The sequence below is a fragment of the Diaporthe batatas genome, assembly GCF_019321695.1.
Source record: "Diaporthe batatas strain CRI 302-4 chromosome Unknown Contig00001, whole genome shotgun sequence".
In the NCBI taxonomy this organism is placed as follows: Eukaryota; Fungi; Ascomycota; class Sordariomycetes; order Diaporthales; family Diaporthaceae; genus Diaporthe; species Diaporthe batatas.
The window spans coordinates 3332736-3352104 of NW_025408548.1; the positions used below are offsets into that span (position 1 = coordinate 3332736).

At 53.9% G+C, this 19369-nt stretch overlaps 4 protein-coding genes across 4 annotated transcripts; 1 reads left to right on the forward strand and 3 right to left on the reverse strand.

The window, feature by feature from the left end:
- Nucleotides 1-1118: 1118 nt before the first annotated feature.
- On the reverse strand, nt 1119-1650 carry KVR01_000222 (uncharacterized protein; the record flags this gene model as incomplete). Its single annotated transcript, XM_044793315.1, has 2 exons — nt 1119-1341; nt 1412-1650. The coding sequence occupies 2 exons, from the start codon at nt 1648-1650 to the stop codon at nt 1119-1121; spliced, it is 462 nt and encodes a 153-aa protein (XP_044650171.1).
- Nucleotides 1651-2267: 617 nt separating this feature from the next.
- On the reverse strand, nt 2268-3780 carry KVR01_000096 (uncharacterized protein; the record flags this gene model as incomplete). Its single annotated transcript, XM_044789972.1, has 7 exons — nt 2268-2606; nt 2688-2910; nt 2965-3053; nt 3115-3265; nt 3329-3449; nt 3506-3590; nt 3659-3780. 7 exons carry the CDS (start codon nt 3778-3780, stop codon nt 2321-2323), a joined length of 1077 nt encoding a protein of 358 aa, XP_044650045.1. The 3' UTR covers nt 2268-2320.
- An 817-nt stretch (nt 3781-4597) lies between these two features.
- Nucleotides 4598-6030, reverse strand: KVR01_000075 (uncharacterized protein; the record flags this gene model as incomplete). The annotated part of the gene is made up of 5 exons (XM_044787226.1): nt 4598-4788; nt 4851-5033; nt 5087-5150; nt 5245-5586; nt 5641-6030. The coding sequence occupies 5 exons, from the start codon at nt 6028-6030 to the stop codon at nt 4598-4600; spliced, it is 1170 nt and encodes a 389-aa protein (XP_044650024.1).
- A 7675-nt stretch (nt 6031-13705) lies between these two features.
- Nucleotides 13706-18328, forward strand: KVR01_000194 (uncharacterized protein). The gene is made up of 2 exons (XM_044786379.1): nt 13706-15857; nt 16158-18328. Exon 2 carries the CDS (start codon nt 16606-16608, stop codon nt 17854-17856), a length of 1251 nt encoding a protein of 416 aa, XP_044650143.1. The 5' UTR covers nt 13706-15857; nt 16158-16605; the 3' UTR covers nt 17857-18328.
- Nucleotides 18329-19369: the final 1041 nt, after the last annotated feature.

Genomic DNA, 19369 nt, shown 5'->3' on the forward strand with positions numbered 1-19369 from the left:
TATCTGAGTATAGCAGAGCATGTGAAATCCTGCTAGGACAGACCAATGTGACATACACAGATGAGCAGTTCTGGAGTGAACTTAGCCAATCATTCCTGAAACCTCAACTTCCCCAACGAGTCAACTGTCACCATCTATCATGGACATGGTAATCATCTTCCAACCCGAGGATCTACAAGTGTAGGAGGTATCAAATTTCAACGTCTATTGACGCCCTTCCCACAATCGCTTAAGGGGTTAATACCGATATTCACACGAGGGGAAGCCGGGTCCGGTTTCCTCTCCCGGTCAAGACGCTATGCAAGCCTCAAATGCCCCAGTTAGCTCGCCCAGCTGACGCTAGCCACGAAGTTTCTGGTTGTTGATCACCAGAGAATGCTTAACAAAGTTCTGTGTCCGGAGAAAATATCCCCATTCTGACCGACTGATCGGCGGATACATGCGTGTTTGTTGAAGTGATATTCGGCAGGACCTTGTGTCCACGAATGGAAGTTGTGGCCAGCTCTAAGTGCATGGTTGTGTTCAGGCTGGCTCAGCTGGGGGTGGAGATGATCACGCCCGCAAATTACAAATGCCTGTTGACATTCCTTGACGGCAAAAAAACGAGAGTCAGTCTTGGGTCCGGTGCTGTCTTCTGATACCCCCAAATCCAGGTACCCAGGTGCTCATTTACTGCCTCAGCCGAATGATAAATCTAATTTCCCTTGCAGCTCTGACATAGGCATCTGAAAATGTATGATACAGGTGGAGAAAAAGCCTCAATCCATGCCGTCATGTTTCTGAGCTTGCGAGCGAGATAATTCAGCCGAAAGTCTGCCCCCTCATAAGCTTCAAACGCCATTGTCGTGCATCATGGCCCAGACCCGATGGGGAGTCTCCAGTCCCCACAGACTAAAGTCCGTTACCAGCTCCTCCAAGTCCCTGAAGCCATGCTTCAAGTACAAATGATGGGCCGCTTCAGAGGATTCCAAGTACGCTGGGAGCCCTCGTCTGGCTGCCTCTTCAATGGCCCGTGATGTTAACATCCCGCCTGCTCCACGTCCTTGGTGCTTTGGATCGGTATGAAGCAGATGCATATCTTCCCCCACGCAGGTTAGCAAATAGTTTTCCTAGTTTACCTAGTACGGGCAGAACTTTGTAGTTCTTCCGGTAGGGCGACTTATGCATTCGGGTGATTTTCCAATGACAGACCACTTACATAAGTGTTCTCTATCTCCAATGGCTCTCTCCTTGAGCCTGGTCAGGCCCCCAAACAGCAGCTCACACGCTTCGCCATTGACACCGGGAGGCCACTGTCGCCGAGGCCTTGGCTTTGGCAGATTGGTCCCATCATAAACAACCCTGCTCAGGTGGGTCATGGTGTCAGTGCGGACACCACTATCTTCACATCATCACAATTGTGGCCACGTACCATTTCGAGAAAGCTATCATCTGCTCACCCTCCAGCTCTGTGTCAATGACCTTGTAACAAAAGGTGTTGGGCTCATTAGATTGCGCCTTCAGCTCACTGGCTCGGTGGTTCAAGACATCGGGCGGGAACGGCCCAGGAAACAGTATCTGGTTGGTCTCGAGGGGTTTGTAGGCCTCGTGCTCGATCACTGCGGATCGGTACTGGTCGGGATCCTCGGCGGGTAATACTTTGAGCACCATTATTACGGATCGCAAGCGAAGAAGATCGGGGTGAGCGATCCAAGTATCACCACTCTACGTCCTGTGGCTAACCAAAGCTTTATTTATACAGTAGATCACTTGGTACGCTGGTAATATGTGGAGAATGCGGTCAAGATATGTTCGGATTCCATGTTCGGTCTAAAGTGAGTGCGAGAGCGTGGGGACGGTCAGGTGAGTCACTGCGGGAATCCTTCGAGAACGCCAGCAGTCCTGGGGCGTTATTACAGTAGTTAGCGTCTTTCGGCGTCCCAAAGCGGACACGCTTATCAAACCTGGTTGTAGAGATACAAGTTACATCCTTCGATACATTTACAAATTCGGTGCAGTGATAGCATCATAAGTCACGGTCAGGGCGGTATGCCTGTCCGAACTTCCAATGTTATTTAAAAATTGTAACGCATTTGGTCTGGTCTGGGTTATTCACATCCATATACTGTCTTCAAGGTCTTGGGTCAAGCCGTACCTAGGTAGATATTGCCCGCGCGCACAACGACAACCGAGCATCATATTCACAACTCCAGGACTCTTTGAAACGTTTCTGGGTAATAAATTGAATCAGAGTGAACTTGACAGTGGGCTTCTTAGAAACGCAATAACTACACTAGCCAGAATGCAAGAGACCAGCACCGTCACAAGCTGTCAGAACCTATCAGAGTTCCAGCACTACACGCCCATTCAATTCACCCTTGTGCATCTGCTCGAAAGCCTCAGTGAGATTCTCCATCCTTTCGGTCCGGAAATGCGTCTTGATAATCCCTCTTGCGGCAAGGTCGAGAGTCTCGATGGCTTCCTTCCGGTTCCCAACCGCAACACCGACAATTCTTTGCGCTTTCCCGATCAGAACCTGCGGGTAGGCGGCACTGATAGTCTTCAGGTCCCCTTCTGGAATTCCAACACAGACAAGAGTCCCTCCAAACCGAAGAAGGTCCATTCCCCTGGATTTCCCACCACACGTCAGCAGATTCACCTTGGCATGTGATTTGACACGGACACATCCTTCATGAGACAGAACTCACATCGTGTAGGCCGCATTGGCAGCTGTAAGAACAATTACGGAGTGCGCGCCGTATCCTCCTGTTAAGTCCATCACCTCCTTGGTCACGTCTTTACTGGCGGTAAAATCAATGAAATGCTCGGCGCCGGACTCGAGGACGATATCCTTCTTGCTTCCATTGTCGATACCAATCACCCTAAGACCTATACTACGAGACGCAATCTGCACTGCGATATGCCCAAGACCTATGGAAGTTTAGAGCATATCGGGATACCGTGATAAGTTGCGGGGTTACCTACCACCACCAGCGCCCAGAAGGACGACCCATTCACCGCTCTGTGTGTTCGACTTTCGGAGGGCACTGTAGACTGTTACACCGGCACACAGCCTGGGTGGCAATTAGCATCCTTGAAAGTCTGGGTGCAAAGAAGACTCAGAGAGGTACTCACATTGGCGCAGCAGCGTCAGACGGCAGGCCCTCGGGTATCGGGGTCACGTAGAAGGCAGAACTTGTTACATATTGTTGAAATGTTCCCGGCCAATAGTACCCAGAGACCTTTTGTTTGAAGCAGGATGCCTCATACCCAGCCATGCAAGGCGCTGATGTCTATTAGTTGGCCAAGTGGCCACAGAGATGAGGGGATGGGGTTAGGCAGAACTCACGGCAGCTTCCGCAGACGTCAGCAAGCCACTTGATACCGACCCGATCTCCCACCTTCACCTCGGAATTTTCAGTCCCTGGGCCCATTTTGACGATGATACCAATACCCTCATGGCCACCGACCTAATAATCACGTCAGTGTTCATTGTATTGCATCCCTTTGAGAGCCTTCAACCAACCTGGCCAGCTTCAGTGGGAAACGGTAGTTGTGCCCATTGGTTCAGCATGATCCCAAGGTCGCTGTGACACACTCCTGAATGGGTGCTACGGTTTTTGTCAGTCCTTGTTCGGCGGTATGTGTGTGAGACAAAATCATGAAGGTGTTTATATACAGCTTGATCAAAACATCCCCCGCCCCGGGTTCTGGCATGTCCAACTCAATGAGTTTGATTGATATCTTTCCCGGTTGGTCGTAGACCATCGCTTTGTACTTTTTAGGAATTGATTCGCCCATTGTAGCCCTTTCTTGCTTGTACAATTGAATCAAGCTTGGTGCTTGGATATCTTGTGTGGTTGACAGGAATGGTATGACTCCAAACGCTTATCGGCGTAGGTGTTCAGGAAGAAGAGGAGAGCAGCCAGTTCACGCCGCATCGACTTCACATACCTACTTACCTAGGTACTAAGTAGGGGAATCTAACGTCATGTAGGTGTTCCTGTGTTCCCATAATACCCCAGATATTTTGCGCTATTCTTGGGGCCCCGCGGGGTGCTAATAAGCGGGGTACAGGTGAGGGTGAGGCGCCTCGGCGGTGGCTCGTCCCGAGGTCATGACTGCATGTGCCATATCCACCGAGGACGATTCCAATTCCAGATGATCATCTGGGGGGAATTTCTGAAAGAATGCAACAACAAGGCTTGATATATCCAGATTGTTATCGGCTAATAGTTATACCACATATGTAACTTCACCTAACTAGTTGCACATAGTCGGTCGCTACACGGCCACTTCACGTCACTAGACCGACTTGCGTAAGTAAAAGAATCAAGATATTACTAATTATATATATATGAGTTATAAGCTATTATAGAAGAGGCTAATATCTAAGTTGACAGATAGATAGATAGTAGGAATGGATAATATGGTGTATGTGATGGCCGCAATTCCATGACTTGCAATATTAAAGCATGCGCATACCTATTAAGTAGGTAGCTTAGTAAAAGACCAACGAGAAACAAATGCTTTGTCTATCATTCAGGGATGCCTACCTAGGTATAGTGGTTCCATTACAGTGGCCGAATCTAAGGTCATTATATAACTTATAATCAGGTCAAGCCAAATCCGAGCATGTCTTCGGATACTGTAATGCATGCTTCATCGTCGTCTTAAGCTTGTTGCCATCGATTTCATAGATAAAGTTGACTTTTTGCAGCTTCTGCGCACGTGGTTTCAACGCTTCTTGGTACCCGATGATGTTTCCATAGTAAGGAGATGCGTAAGAAACATCGACGTCGAGGTAGACTACATTTGATGGTAAGCTGGACTCGAAGCTATATGTACATTGGGAAGTCATTTGTACTTACAAGTTGTAGAGTTTAGCACATTACTGTTGTCCAATACAGAGAAAATTGCAGTCTCGTCCCAAAAAGGGAACTCTGTGCCGTAGTATTCATGGAAAAGCTCGGTGTACGCAGTCTGAACCTCGTAGACCTCGTCCAAGTAATCCTGGGTTGACATGACCTGGTTGGCAGCATTGCCGACGATTGCTGTCGGAATTAGTATCACAATCACCAACTTCATCGATTTAAGTGTTACTCACTGATACTTGGAAATTCAGCTGTCAAGGCAATTTTTGCTCCCTCGGGATCAATCTTGAGGTTGATCTTGGGTCACAGTCAGCGAGCTGTATCTCGACAATTTGTGGCTTCTTGTCCTGAAGTCCTTTCTGGCCACAAGCTAGAGTGCCGGGAAACTCACATCCGAATTGAGATCCGCTTGCAAAACGGACCCAGAAGTCTGTAGAAGAGTCACGTCGAGATAACCTCCCATGATCACCAAACCTTTAGCCAAGGACGCAAACTCGGGATCCAACCGAACAGCTAGTGCAATGTTGGTCAAAGCACCACCGCTGAATATCATGACCTCGCCTGGATATTTGCGCACTTGCTCGACCATCCAAGCAGCAGAGTTGTTCCCGGCCAGTGTTCCGTTAGGGAACCCTTCATTGAAGGCCGCCTTGACGATTTTCTCTGGATTGCCAGATGTTGGGTCACTACCAAGTGCCTCGGCAGTAAGGTTTTCAGGAGCGAAAGCACCTTGCTGTTGGAAAAGTAAGTAGAGTTTCATTTTTCCAATTAACAATTGTCAACTCACCCAGGGTAAATCTCCGTGGAGTTCTTCCCATTCCTGGAACAGCTCCGGAGTATTGACCAGAGGATAATCGGAACCTTTGTACACAGGAATACAAGGAGACAATTTGCCAGCTTCTAGGGTTGCCAGCCCATGTAGACTAGTTTGGAGAGCCCAAGAGTCGCCAGTATCACCAATGAGACCGAGAACATCCCAGCCAGCATCAAGAGCCAGGAGGTACGGGATGAAACCGGCAGTACTCCAATCATTGTCTAAGATGATCTTTGTCCCGGCGGTTGAAACATTCCGATTTCTCAAAGGATTGTCAACCTGCTCCGCCTGCTGCAATCCGCCCTTTCTGGGGGCTGCGATGGCAACAGATGCCAGGCCCAGGAATAGAATCGTGGCTCTCATGGTGAGTGGGCGCCAACAAGGAAAGTATGCGTGGGATGAAGATTGAAAGCAGACGTGGAATGACTCAGAAACAAATCATCTTTACCCAACGATATTTGTATAAATCGATTGTCTAGGTATCACAGGAGTCCACAATTATCGTGGGCTTTCCCGAAGATCCACCGAACTGATAAGCTGCCGACTTCGGGCAAGGCTGTTAAAAAATTACGAACGCTAACTGGAATCCACAACATGGGCTATGCGAAAGAAAAAAATTTAGCAAGCCGATTGCTCATTGCGAGTGGTCCTGGAGTACTACAAGATGTTGAAAAGTGGCTAGTTAGTGGGTCGACTCGGTTGAGTATCTGGGTCGCTCGAGTGCAAACGGATGACTGACGCAATCTGCGATGGAGAAAAAATACAACACTGCTAAACTTTTCGGTTACATGTGAGCACTGTACTCCTCTGAGAACGCTGGGGCATTGTTCAGATCGAGTGGAAGCTCAAAATATTGAACGATACGTCTATACCAATACCTACGTAGGCTCGCGCTTGGAATCTAATTTATGATATCGAACTCAAAGCCGAGTGCACGTACCCCTAGGGTAATATACAACTACAGACCGGGTGTGGAGACTGTCCCTTACAATAGTTACATACTGTGAAGAGAAACTGTCACGGGGCTACGACAATGAAATGTTGCTTGTTTGTTAGAAAAACATTTTTGTTTTGTTTTTGTTTTTGTTTTTGTTTCTAGGTGTGACCGAGCAACTGGATGACAGAACTTCGCGGTGATGATTCAATGACACAAGGACATTGGCAGGCACGGACTTATTTCTAGGAAATATAGAGGCTTTTGCTTGTCTGTACCTCGCAAGGCTGAGGCCCCGTACACCTATCGTACCCTATTTTTACCACTGTCGTCGACCCTGTATGTTTTTAAACGCTAGGTCTTGAGAATTTACCGCTGTGTGAAGGCGCCACGTATGTCTTCGGACATATGCGGGATAGAAGCGAAACCAGATACCATCACCAAATACTACTGCTCATAATTTCCCCTGTATTGTATAAAGGCCCCTTGGAAATATACTGAGTGGCTTCGTTCTTGTTCCGTAGACGTCCGAAGTCATACACGAGAATTACAATGATACTAAGCTTCAAGTGCCTCGCCCAGTAAATGGCGACTGGCTGAGCCACTTTCCTTTTCAGGTGAAGTAGCAACACATATAAGATGTAACTTTTCTTCAACTTTAAGTTATAAACTCACTGTAACGGAGCCTTTGATGCATTTCTGTTACAGCTAATGGATCTTGTAGCCTTGTTTGTGTTGAATGTTAGGTGTGGATTTGTGTGAGGCTGGTCTACAAATGTGTGGGGTCAGAGATGGCTTCTTTCGAGACTTAATTTGTACCTAGGTAGAAATTCTCTATAACAGATGGAATTTGATGGTTAATGTGGCCGTTTATTTTTTACGATCGAGGTCCGTCCCTGCTATTCACCCTTCCACTTCAACCCCTAAGGTATTCTTGATGGCTACCTCGCGATAGGCGAACAAGCAGGACTTGCAAAGGACCCTAGACATATTGTCAAACAAGTGTGAATTACTTGAAATATTCCAAGATATCATATCATAAAGCAATTACCACACTTGGCTAATTCTGTGGGGCATCGTGCATGTGTTTCCTGAAGTGGGAGGTTCAAAACTTGAGAATCCATAATCATCCGTGACCATCACTATGATATCTCCGCAAAACGAGTGAGAAAAACAAAAGTCGCTTGGCATTGCCGTAGGATTTGTGATAAGAGTTTGAATTTCGGCTCATTGGATTTTCTCCTGGTAAACGGGCCTGTCCAACTACCGCTTTGTGGCTACCTGATCAAATCTGCGACTGGCGCGTGAGGTACCGTTACAAGGTCACTCTACACAAATATTCCTGCCAAGCGATCTTTGTTTGACACTGCACCAGGTTGACCTCCCATATCTTGGTCAGTGATGCTCTAGAGACTTTACTGAGCTTCAGAACAACACACAGCTGCAGTCTCACCACGGATATGGATACCTTGGTCCACAAAATACCTACTCAGAGGCCTCCCATCGAGATCACCCTTTCGCCGAGGATATCGCGAGCGAGCCATCGCCATGCACAGACCGGGCTGATCTAGGAGACCGCCGACGTCCTTGCTGGTTGCCTCACAGGAAGGAAGGCACTGCCTAACCCAAGCGTGCCCGACCAAACCAACATGGATCACAGCAAAGACCACCATAGCGCGCAGGGTGCTGGGCGGTCTGATAAGATCGAGCCACGAGAGCCCTGCCCCGATCCGATTCACGAGCCAGGCCTCGGTCCAAGATCTGGCCAGCTCCGTATTGGAACCCTGTCTCAGCGCCCCTTGCCAGCGACAGGTCTCAGACATGATCTTCGACAGCTGTCAGCGCCCGGCCACGGCAGTCGACCACCTGACTTTGGACAAAAAGCCTGCCAGACCCCTAGTCTCAAAGTCCCGGCACCTGCCACCTCACAGCATGCAAAGTCCACAGGCGGTGCATGCTACATTGCGGTCGCAGACGCGTAGGCCCCGGGAATCGTCTGACCCGAGGAATTTTGACGCTCGGGGAGAAAGAAAGCAACAACTGGATAATCAAAGGATTCCGACCCCGTGATTTTAGTTGGTACCGAGAAGCAGGCGGCGCAGCGCAAATATAGAAAGGAAGAAGAAAAGCGCAATAAGAAAATCCCCCACAGCTCGGCTAGCACCGCCAATCAACCACCATGCGCGCACCCAACGCGGCCGAAGAGAGCTGAGCTGAGCTGCACGATCGCGGTCGGGTGGCGCTGCTGATGTGCCCCGGGCGCGCATCGCATAAGCAAGAATGCAATCAAGCATGCACGGGGGAGATTGAACGCCACAGATCGTGCCATTCCTACGGGGGCCCGTGTTGAGCTGGGCCCCGCGATAGCAGAGGCTGGGCACCAGCTATTCTGGGGTGCGGGAAGGAGCGCTTCATTAGCGAGCGTCTAACAGGCTTACCTGCGTTGCCATGGACAGAAGTCGGCGTGTGTTAGGTGATGGTCGATGATGAGAAATCCAGTGAATGCACGCTGCTCACTGAGCTGACTCTGTGCATGGAATATGGCGCTCTCGGAAAGGAGGCGGCCGCTCTCTGCATCTCAGTCAACGCAGGTGTGGGTTGCTCGTTTCTTGGTGCCGTTGCTGTCGAGCTGGCCAGGCAGTCAGTGCAGCGTCGATTTTGATGTCCACCGGGGCTGGTTTGGCCATGATGCGCGCGGCTGTTTTGGACCCCGGCGCCCGAAAAAGCACAAAATGTTGTTGATTTAAGCGCCCGGTGGGAAATGAGAGAGGCGATACAAGACGGGCAATGCCATGGCAAGCGACAAGAATTTGACCAGGTTTGCTGGTTTGATCAGCCGCCCAGCCATGGTCGCCTCGAGGCCGGCCCAACATCCAAATGTCGGGAAAGGACCATGCTCGTGGCTCATTGTGGTAATCGGTCAAGTTCCGCCTTGCAGTGTGGACAACAGTGTCTTGCTCTTGCGGTACAATACAGACCCTTGTGGTGTCTCTTGGGCAGAGAGTCCCGAAAGCTCGTGGTTTGCGCCAAACGCGCTTCATCTCCACCGCAGGACTGCTTGCGTGTTACAACGCTACCTGGCGGTCAGTATCCGAAAACGCACGATCCCGGTTTACAAGGGCTGACTCAGGCCATGTACCGATTCCGAGGCGCGATGAGGCGAGGGGCACCTGGGATGACGGTGCAGTAAAATCAAGGTGCAACGTTCGTTGACTATGCATGCAGCCTTCGACGATGCCCGCCCTGGCGTTTATGCCGTTTGTGACCGTCCGCGCGCGCCCTGCAAGCCGTTGAAGTCAAATCTGAGTGCATCATCAAATGACTCTCGGTCATGACGGGTGGCCCAGCAAGGCCCAGTGTGGCTGGTGGGAGAGTTCCGAGACATCTCGCCGCCAAGGACCGAGTGTGTGTGTGGATGACCCGTCGGGTGAGGCGCTGTGTAACTCGATCGTCAAATGTCACTGTAGAAAGAAGCTTGAAGGTGGCATCGGCTTTTTGGCAACTGATGCAATCTGCAGTGTCAGCCACTGCAACCGTCGCGATCTATACACATATTTCTGCTTCATTTTCCCTTGCGCATAATAGAGTGTTCTCGGTTCACCCGGAAGACCACTGTGATGCTTCGTCCGATGAGAACACGGACTATCGCCCATGGTTCGTCGGGCACCCATCTGAACGCGATAAAAGGATTGCCTTCGACCAGCCGAAACAACAAGTTTTCGACGGGAAGTAAGGAAAGCCAGCCAAACTTTGAGCAAACCCTTCAGAGGTCGGCCAAGAGCTGGGTGAGGGTTCCCGAATGACTGACCGACCTGACGCACAGCCCGCCACGCAGCGTGCAGCGGAAAGTGTTGCCGTTCGCCAAGTGTCCGCGAGAGGACCATAATAGCAGTTCGCACCAATATGATTGAGGTAGCCAAGAAACGACCATCATTGCCATCACCTTTGCCTACCGCCAGTCTCGTGGCTCAGTCTTGGAAAAGTTTCTCCGGCATCACCCCGCCGGTCGCCGGCGCCCCAAGTCGGGATTGAACGGGGCAGGATGATTGGAGCCGGAGTGGCCTGCTAATGAGCCCTGTGTGTTTCAGAAGGCACACGGCCAATGGCGGCGCGCGCAGGCCACATCTCGGCACGCCCTCCGACTGTGCCACCATGACCTGCAGGTCGCTGCTCCACATGGACACGTGCATCTGCATCTTGCTATGCCAGATCGGTTGTGCGCTAAAGCAGATGTAGGGAGAACCTGCGGTGCTCGAAGACCCTTGTGCTCGAAGCTGTGCAGCAGCAGAGCAGACCGCGATCAACACAACTTTGACAGCCAGCGCCCCGACGTTGACGGTGTCTTGTGCAGCGCGTATTCGTGATGAAGCTCGCGAGCAAAACCCAATTCGTAGACATGACGGGGCCAAGGAACATCCACTATGTGTGAGGCTCTGCGGTCCATGGGGAGACTCAGGCTCCACTCCGACCGTCCCCAGTCACCGACACAGATTGGCGGAGAGATGCATGTGTTTCGCGACCCCTCCGCTCCATACTATAAAATCCTGGCTCTCGGCTGGTTCCAGCAAACCCACAATGAAGCGAGGGACTGGGCACCAAGAATTCTTCTACACTATATCCGAGGGAGTCGCCGTCGGAAGAGCTGACTATACTACCCAGTAATAGTATCGCAGCTCGGAGAACCCGCCTAGCTACCACAGTAGCGCAGGTAGGACCACAGCTTAATTAGCTGAGTGCCACAAGAGCCCAAAAAGAAGCCACATTTCCCATTCTGGTGACTCCCGAGCCCAGACGCATAAGCGCTGACAGCCCACAGCCGTGCTCATGCGGTCTGGCGTTCCGCCCCGGAGCTATGGTCTGCGATGCCGAATCTGGACTTGCTGCATTTCCCGCGGGGATCGACCGCCCACATTTTAGAGATCGGCTCAGGGGTTGGGGTGGAGCTCATCTTGTCGTCTCTGACCAGAAGATGGCAGGTGTTGACAGGCACATGAAACAGCGTTCGCAATCTTGTGATGAACCTGTCACTTTGGAGTTATTCCAGGAAATTGATGATGAGTCGAGTTTCATGCAGACCCGAAAGCACTGGCAGCAGCATGACAGTGGTGTTTGTCACTGACATGCGCGACGTCACTTGGTTCATGGACCCCGAAATAGGCACACGGACCCAGGACTGATCAGGCCGAATGGGCGGGAACCCCAAATTGTCTTTGGCTCCCCTACCGGACGCTCGGGACCAGGCGGCGGTGGGAAGTGCAGCAGCCAGTGCGCGCACCAGACTGGCCTCGAGCCCGTCGACAGCCCCGCAGCCTCGACGCGTTTGACGAAGCTTGACCAAAACAGAGATGGCCCGCAGCGTCCAGTTGCCCTCGCCATGGTTTGTTTCGAGCCGGTGGGCAATGGTCCGATTCACGACCCAGCCCTACGGGACGCTCGCGTGAGGATTGTCGGGGCGTGGCCGCATTCAGCGCCAAGATCGTCGATGGACTGCCGAGGCATTTAGAGGGCACGACGCGTGGAAGACGGACGAGCGGGCGTGATCTGAGCCTTGGATCTCATGCGTGCTGCAGATCGTCGAGAAACGACGCCGGAGGACAGGCGCTGTGATCCACCAGAGCCGTTGTGTTGGTTGCCGTTTCGTTTCACGATGTCCGCGACGGGATGGCCAGTCGTCAGATTTCTGGGGGACGACCCTGTTGCAATCCCGCCTCTCCACAGGCGCAGACATGCCCGACAGGCTAAAGTCTGAAGAGGCCAGCGATGCACGCAGGGGGTGCATTAGCCCCGGGGCGGCAGGCAAGTTGATGGGCGCGCAGCTGTCAAACGAATGCTTGCATGGTATCTATCCGGCCATTGGCGTGAGCTAGCCCAACTGCCCAATCGTGCCTCTGGGTTCGGAGGCGCCTGTGGATGTGTACTCCGTGTACTCCGTAGTCTACCGACCAGCTTGGAGGTCAGCAATCGAATACATGGCCCGATCCGGAGTGGCAGTGAGGCAGGTCAGCATTGTAAATGGGGGAATATGCCCCGGCATATCGGCACCAAAGATTCAAGTTGCAGCTGGTGGTCACTGCCATGTTTGCGTGCGCAGCGGGGGCTGGAGCATGCTGCCCGCCCGTGAAGCAGGCCAGTTGTTCCGTGATGCTGATGGTGATGCTGCTGATGATGCTTGCCTAGAGGCTGTAACCGGCCTCTCGAGGCTGCCGTGTGAGGTTTGTACGAAAGGGCGTAGGGGCCGTGTGGGCCGTGTGGGCCGTGTTTGCCCTGTGTCTGGTGGCGGGTTTGATAGAGGCCTTCTTCGTCTCTCGCATGGCCGGAGGGCGGTACATCCAGTGCACGCGTGCGTGGGCCTGTCTGTCATGTACCTGGTTGGGTGTGTATTGTATATACTCCGTATCTGGGCCGCTAAACCATACCCGGCCTCGCGCCCATGCCTCTTTCTGCTTTCGGCCATCCACAGCCAACCCCTGGCTACCTACTCCTCCCCTCCATGTTTCATGTGTCGACGGGCTCTTCGCCAACCACTCACTGCCCTCACTGCCAGCGTCCAGGCGGCCCAATTTGAGAGGTCATGCACGAAGCCAGCAAGTGCCGCGCCTGATGATTGATTGTGTCGGTGAGCCACTCGGCCCTTCAGGCATTCAGCCATCCCGGCATTGCAACCCGCGGGACCGCACGACCTGACGACCGCACGACCTGACGACCTGACGGACAGGACGGGCTGTGCGTCTGCAAAGCTGTCCTCGGCTGTTGACCGGTCGCGGACTCGAGGGCCTCGGTCTGGAACCCGAACTCGAACCTAGTCGTCTCCAAGCTCCGGCCGCTGCTCTCGCACAGAGCTGCAGGCAAGCCGCCAGGGCCATGAAGGGAGAGTCAGACGACAGCAAGCCAAGGGTCGTGCACAACCGCTTGGTTCCTTCCTTCTCCCTGCCCGTCCCTGCCCGGCCTGGCAGCTGGGAAACGGAGGATTCCGCACGCATCCCGGGTCGATGCTGGAATGGGGACCTGGCGATAGCATCCTCGACGAGGCCATCGCCCTGGTGGCTCTGGCTCCCTGAGCATGACAAGCTCCGCCAAATATTTGCTCGAGGTGCTCGGATGTAATTGCGATCCCCCACAGGGTACCATCCCTTGTGTCCGTAAATACCTACGGCGATTGACCCTTTGTACAGATCGAGTCGAGCCCTGGACTCCCTTCTGGGATTCTGAGATCTGGACTTTGATCTATCTCGCCCAGGATTCCAGAGCCACCACCGAGTGCAGCGCAGACAGACGTACTACATAGTACAAGAACAGCCGCATCCAGACCAGGGAATGCCAGGTTGCAACGCACCAGCCCCAACCGCCTGCAGTCCGCATCCCGAATACCACCTTGGCCCCGAAAAGCCTGAAAGCTAAGTAAAGTGCGTGGTACCCCTACGAGAGCGGGAACGTCATCGGCATCTGCATTGCCTTTTCCAGATCCAGCGCCCGACAGGCATAGATGCCCTTATTTCGCAGCAATCAACCTGCTTCAAAGGCCTTGTGCCCGCCCAGGGGTCGACGGTCCTCTGCTGTCCTCCTCGAGCCAACCATTCTCGCAGCGCCACCCAGGTTGGGAGACGAACCAAGCTTGGCCTCGCAGCTGCGTCCTCCCACGAAGCGCTGCCAGCGAATCATTGGCCCCACCGGCTTGCAGCATCCCGGGCCAGCGTCTCCTCTGACGAAGCGCTTCACCCAATCTCTAGACGCCAGGCGGGACCGCGCCGTCGCCTGCGGATCTCGAGTTCTGGAAATAATTCACTTTACCCGCGCGGGCTTGCACTCATCAGTGCATCCTGCGGCAGCGAGCCCGACACCCCTGCCCACGAGCTCGTGTATTAAGCTGGCAGCGGACCCTGAAAACCGGCGAGGGAGCTCTTCTTGAAAGGCTCATCTGTCCACGACAGCTTCCACCCAGGGTCGCATTGCCCAAGCTCTCTTTCCTCGTTTATCCCCTTTTTCATTTCCTACGTTTCCTCCTACATTCGACAATTACTCCGCTGGACCGGACTTCTGCCGACAATCTTCTCGTAATTCATCCTCAAGCCCCCTTCGTTTTTGGCATTGTCCCCGGCGGGCATTGAAGAATAATAGAGCACGGGGCACGCGATCGCTCCTCGAATTAGAAGTCTGACTCGCCCACTGGCCGGCGCTATCGAAACTGCCGTCGACGCCAGCCCCAGCAGCCCCGGATTCACCCCGCTAGACGGACCTGGGCCAGGAGCTCATCCAAGTGAGAAAACACCAAGACTTCACTGTTCGGTCGAAACATCAAACTTTTGATCTGCTCCTCTTTTTTTGAGTGGCTGCTGCGGACTCGTTTGGGAGCAACCTTTCCCCCCCCTCGGTGCGGACCCGTTTTCGCAATCGGCCTCAGCCACTCCAGCGACCGAGGTCAAGTTTGTCAATACGACAATCGCAGTTGCCACCACCCAGTTTCGCTCGTCGCTTCACCAGCAGCCCACCGTCGATCGGCCGCCACACGACAACAGGCACACTGCAGGTCACAGGCCAAGCTCCCCGTCTCAGGACCACCTACAGAGTTTCGGCTGCTGTCAAACTCGCACAAGGGCCATTTCAGAGCGTCCTGAGTGGACTTTGACCTCGCTGGACTGAGACAAGGCGCAAGACAGAGTGAGCACCTGAGAGCGAATCGCTGCTTGATCTACGGCCAGACCGTCTTGCATTTCGAGTCAGGCCTGCTTTTCTCGTGGCCCCCTCTCTGGCAGCCCGTTGAGTGCGTTGAGCCAGTCACAGCGCCGTCTTTCCCTCCCTCTGCGCCTTGCCCCCGACGCGATCGACCCGGCCTTCGCCAAGGTCCAGCCTGCACTACCAGAGCACCGGTGCTACAGCGTCCACAGAACAGAGCCCAGCCCAAAAAGCCTGAAAGCCAGAACGGTCGATCGCTGACTAGGCCCATCCCCCCTTCACACCACCTGTCACCCCACCGCGCCCACCGCCCACCCCTGCGCCCACCCTGCTGCAGGGCGCCGTACGTACCCAAGTACCGCCGGACCAGACTATACCTCGGGATCGCTCTTCCCTGTCGCCTGCCCCGACCACCCCAGGGAACCCCTGTGCACTCGCATCAACCACCCCTCCCATACTCAGCCTCGTGGGCCCAGCGAGTCGCACGTCACCCTCTGACGAACAAGCCGTACAAGCCCCAGCTCAGGAGGCCCATCTACGCCTGACCCCAAGCGCCCCACCGGCCAAGGCCCAGGACAAGTCACTTGTAAGTCGGCCTTCTATTTTTCAGGTTCGAGGTTTATTCGTTGTCCCAATTTTGCCCTTTTCGACCTCGCAGGAAAGTCATATACCCTCCGAGTGCCGCCGCACCTGCATATGTGCCTCCGTGCTTCGACTTTCTTTGTCTTCTGCTCCATCACAGCCTCCCTGCCCGCTCCACACCCCCCTTGGCTCCCAACCTCGAACACCTGAAGGCCGAGTCACCAAGGCATATCGATCCCACAACTAGCCCAAGCCATACCTCGAGGCACACACACCTGACTGACCCTTTATCGCAACTCATCAGCCGTTGCAACCCGCCTCAGGAAGCAGCTCACGCCCACATCTTACATCTCACTCTTTTTAAAGTCCCACACCGGACTTCACACCAAGATACTCCGGCAACTTAGCCACATGAAACTTTGCCGCACCTAGGCTTTTTTACCACGACCCTTGACTCGCATCAGCTGGCACGGCATTCAGTACTACCACACCGCACTTCGCCCAACACCCGCATAAATCCATTACTGGGAATAACAGCAACCGAAGATCCTTTGACTGCTGACACCTTTTTTCCACGCTCCCATTTTCCTGGCTCCTATTTCCCCACCGGCACTCCCGTTCTCAAGAGCTTCCCAAGGAAAATCCCCGAGCGTTCTCCTCTCCTCGCAGACCAAGGAGAAGACAAAGTGAAGCCTCTCCGCCAAGGGGCTACAGCTCACACATTTCACACTCACATCACATCAAAGCTCACCATGGCTTCACAAATACGACAGTCGCAAGCATCTTCGGCATGCTCGACTCTCAGCATCGACGAGCTCAACGCTGCCGCCCTGGACCACTTCATCTACACGCCCGTATCGAGGAGCATGATCTCATATCTCGCCTCTGCAGCATGTAGCGTCATCCAGTGCGACCCGAAAATGATGCCACCACCACCAACCACGGCGCCGCAGAACTCCAGATTGCCACCCACGCCTCCAAAGACCCCGCCACCACGCGCTGTACCGGCAGAAGATGCTGGACTGCCCACCCTTGAGGAATTCATTACGCAGCTCGTCGTCTCGTCAAACGTCCAGGTGCCGACGCTCATGTCAACCCTGGTCTATCTCAACCGCCTCCGGTCCCGCCTGCAACCCATGGCAAAGGGTCTCCGCTGCACAACGCACAGGATCTTCCTGGCCTCGCTAATCCTGGCAGCAAAGTACCTGAACGACAGCTCGCCCAAGAACAAGCACTGGGCCAACTACTCGGTGATGCCCTGTGCGGGCTTCTCTTTTGGATTCTCACGGACCGAGGTCAACCTGATGGAGAAGCAGCTGCTGTTCCTGCTGGACTGGGATCTGCGCATCACGGAGGAGGATCTGTACCGCGAGTTGGACCCATTCCTGGCTCCACTTCGAGATGACGTGGCTGCACGCCACGAGCGCAGGCAGCGCAGGAAGGCAGCCCAGCAGGCCGCCGAGGAGGAGCGGAGGCGCATCGAGGAGGAGGAAGCGGCGGCGGCAGCATGGCTTGCGGCGCAGACTGCGAGCAAGAACATCTACTCGACACCCCCGGCAACGCCCGAGTCCAGGTCTAGGTGCTCGTCTAGGCAGATAAGGCAGGAGAGCCCAGACTCGCTCCCCGGCCTGAGCAGCAGCTACGGATCGCGCAGCATCCACAGCTCGCATAGTTCTCACTCGTACGCGTCTTCGCTCTCGTCATCGCGGGGCAGCGAGGCGACCACGCCGCTGTCTTCAGACGGCGAGGCGCCCTACATCTACGACGGCATGCTCCACACGGGCAGCCTTTACGACCCGCCCGTGGAGATCGTCCTGGAGCAGCCCAAGCAACAGCCGATGCTGAGCCGGCCCGCACCCGCACTGACAAAGCAGAGGTCGCTCCTCCCCTACGAGATCAGCGCCGAGGAGCTGAGGGACCTGCAGGAGGGCGGCAGCCGGGTCAAGAGGATGAGGGGCATGCTCGGCCGTGTGTTCGGCGGCTCCAATGCCACCGCACGGTAATGGCAATTCTGAGGGCAATCAAATTCAACCACGACTGTCTTTGCAGCGACACGAATAGACGGCACACACAAAGCATACATAGGTGTTTATGGCGGGAAGGATCTGTGCTTTTCGTTCTTTTAATGCGCTTCCGCATGGCGTTTCAGGAGGGGAACTCTGGATCACGGTACGATCGACGACTACTTTTTCCTAATAATATCACTGCTGGGGAGACCAGTGATCACTCTGGAGCAAAAAGTGTGGAATGTTTTCGGTCTTTTTTTTTTCAACCTTGCGCACGTGCATGGGGCAGGGTATGAGAGGGAGATGTGATGGTCATAGCATGAAGAGCGAGCATGGGGGAAGAGAGAGATGGATGATTGGATTCGTGATACCATCTGCATAGTTCTTTTGTCCATCTTGATGAGCCCAGGCAGAATTCATCAATATGAGAGACCAACAGCCAGACCACAATTGGTCTCGGCGCAAACCATGACACTCGGGAGCAAAACTCTGGTGGCTGCTGTGTGTGATTGGCGTGCACATGTGTACAAGTGAAGCTCACAACGGGATGCTTGTTGACATGGACATGATGTGTGTGACGGGCAACCCGCCCGTCGTCTAATTGAACAGCTGTTGAACAGCTTGTTGTCACACCGTTACAATCACAGCCGAGCCAGCCACCGGACTAGTGTGTTTGTTATTTCTCATGCTGTACCATTGTTGTGCGGTAATGATGCGGCACCCCGCGTCCAGCATGAATCACACAAGCCCAACAAGAAGCGGTCGCGATGTCGGGTCGCGATGCGTGTGGCAGGGCTGTCGATCAAGTGGGCCGGGGGCTGGCTAGGCTCAAGTGCTGGGCGGGCTGGCTGGCGGGCTTGCAGGCTGGCAGGCTGGCGGGCTGGGGTGTGGCAACGGGACCTGCCGGGTTGGTGCTTGGGGAGGGAATCTGGAAGACAACACAGCAAAGCATTGGACATCTGCCAGGCCTGTTGACTCAACCTTGATTCGTACTCAGGTATGGTCCAGACAGCCAGGCCGACAGATATCTCGCATGCGACGGACAACATACGACACATGCAACATCAACTGCGACAAGGGTCGTCCGGCCGGCCGCCACAGCGCCCATGACCACCTGACCAGCCACCCCACCACAGGAAATCCCCACACAATGGTGTTTGCTTCCCGAGCCCGGCACCCGATAACCTTGTGCTGGCGGGGCCCGGGGGACTTTGTTGTTTGGAATGGCACTCTCTAGTGTAGTGTATTGTGTAAGGGTTTGCGGTCCCAGGTTTGGCGGTCAGCGATAGTGAAGCATACAATGTCACGAGTACAACCCCAACCCGCACCAGGTACCAAGGCACCTAGGTATCCAGGTACATAGGTACAGTTGTGCCCAGGTACTTAGTAGGCAGCACAGGCAACCGCGCCTAGCGGAAACGCGAGTGCCTGCGTGACTCTTGGAGCCAGATCCAGATCTCCCCAGGACCGGCGAGACTGCGAGACTACACTAGACTGGCAGTCAGGACAT

Bases quoted from the DNA above. Each gene is read 5' to 3' on its own strand.
- KVR01_000194 (XM_044786379.1), top strand. From the start codon at position 16,606: ATGGCTTCACAAATACGACAGTCGCAAGCATCTTCGGCATGCTCGACT.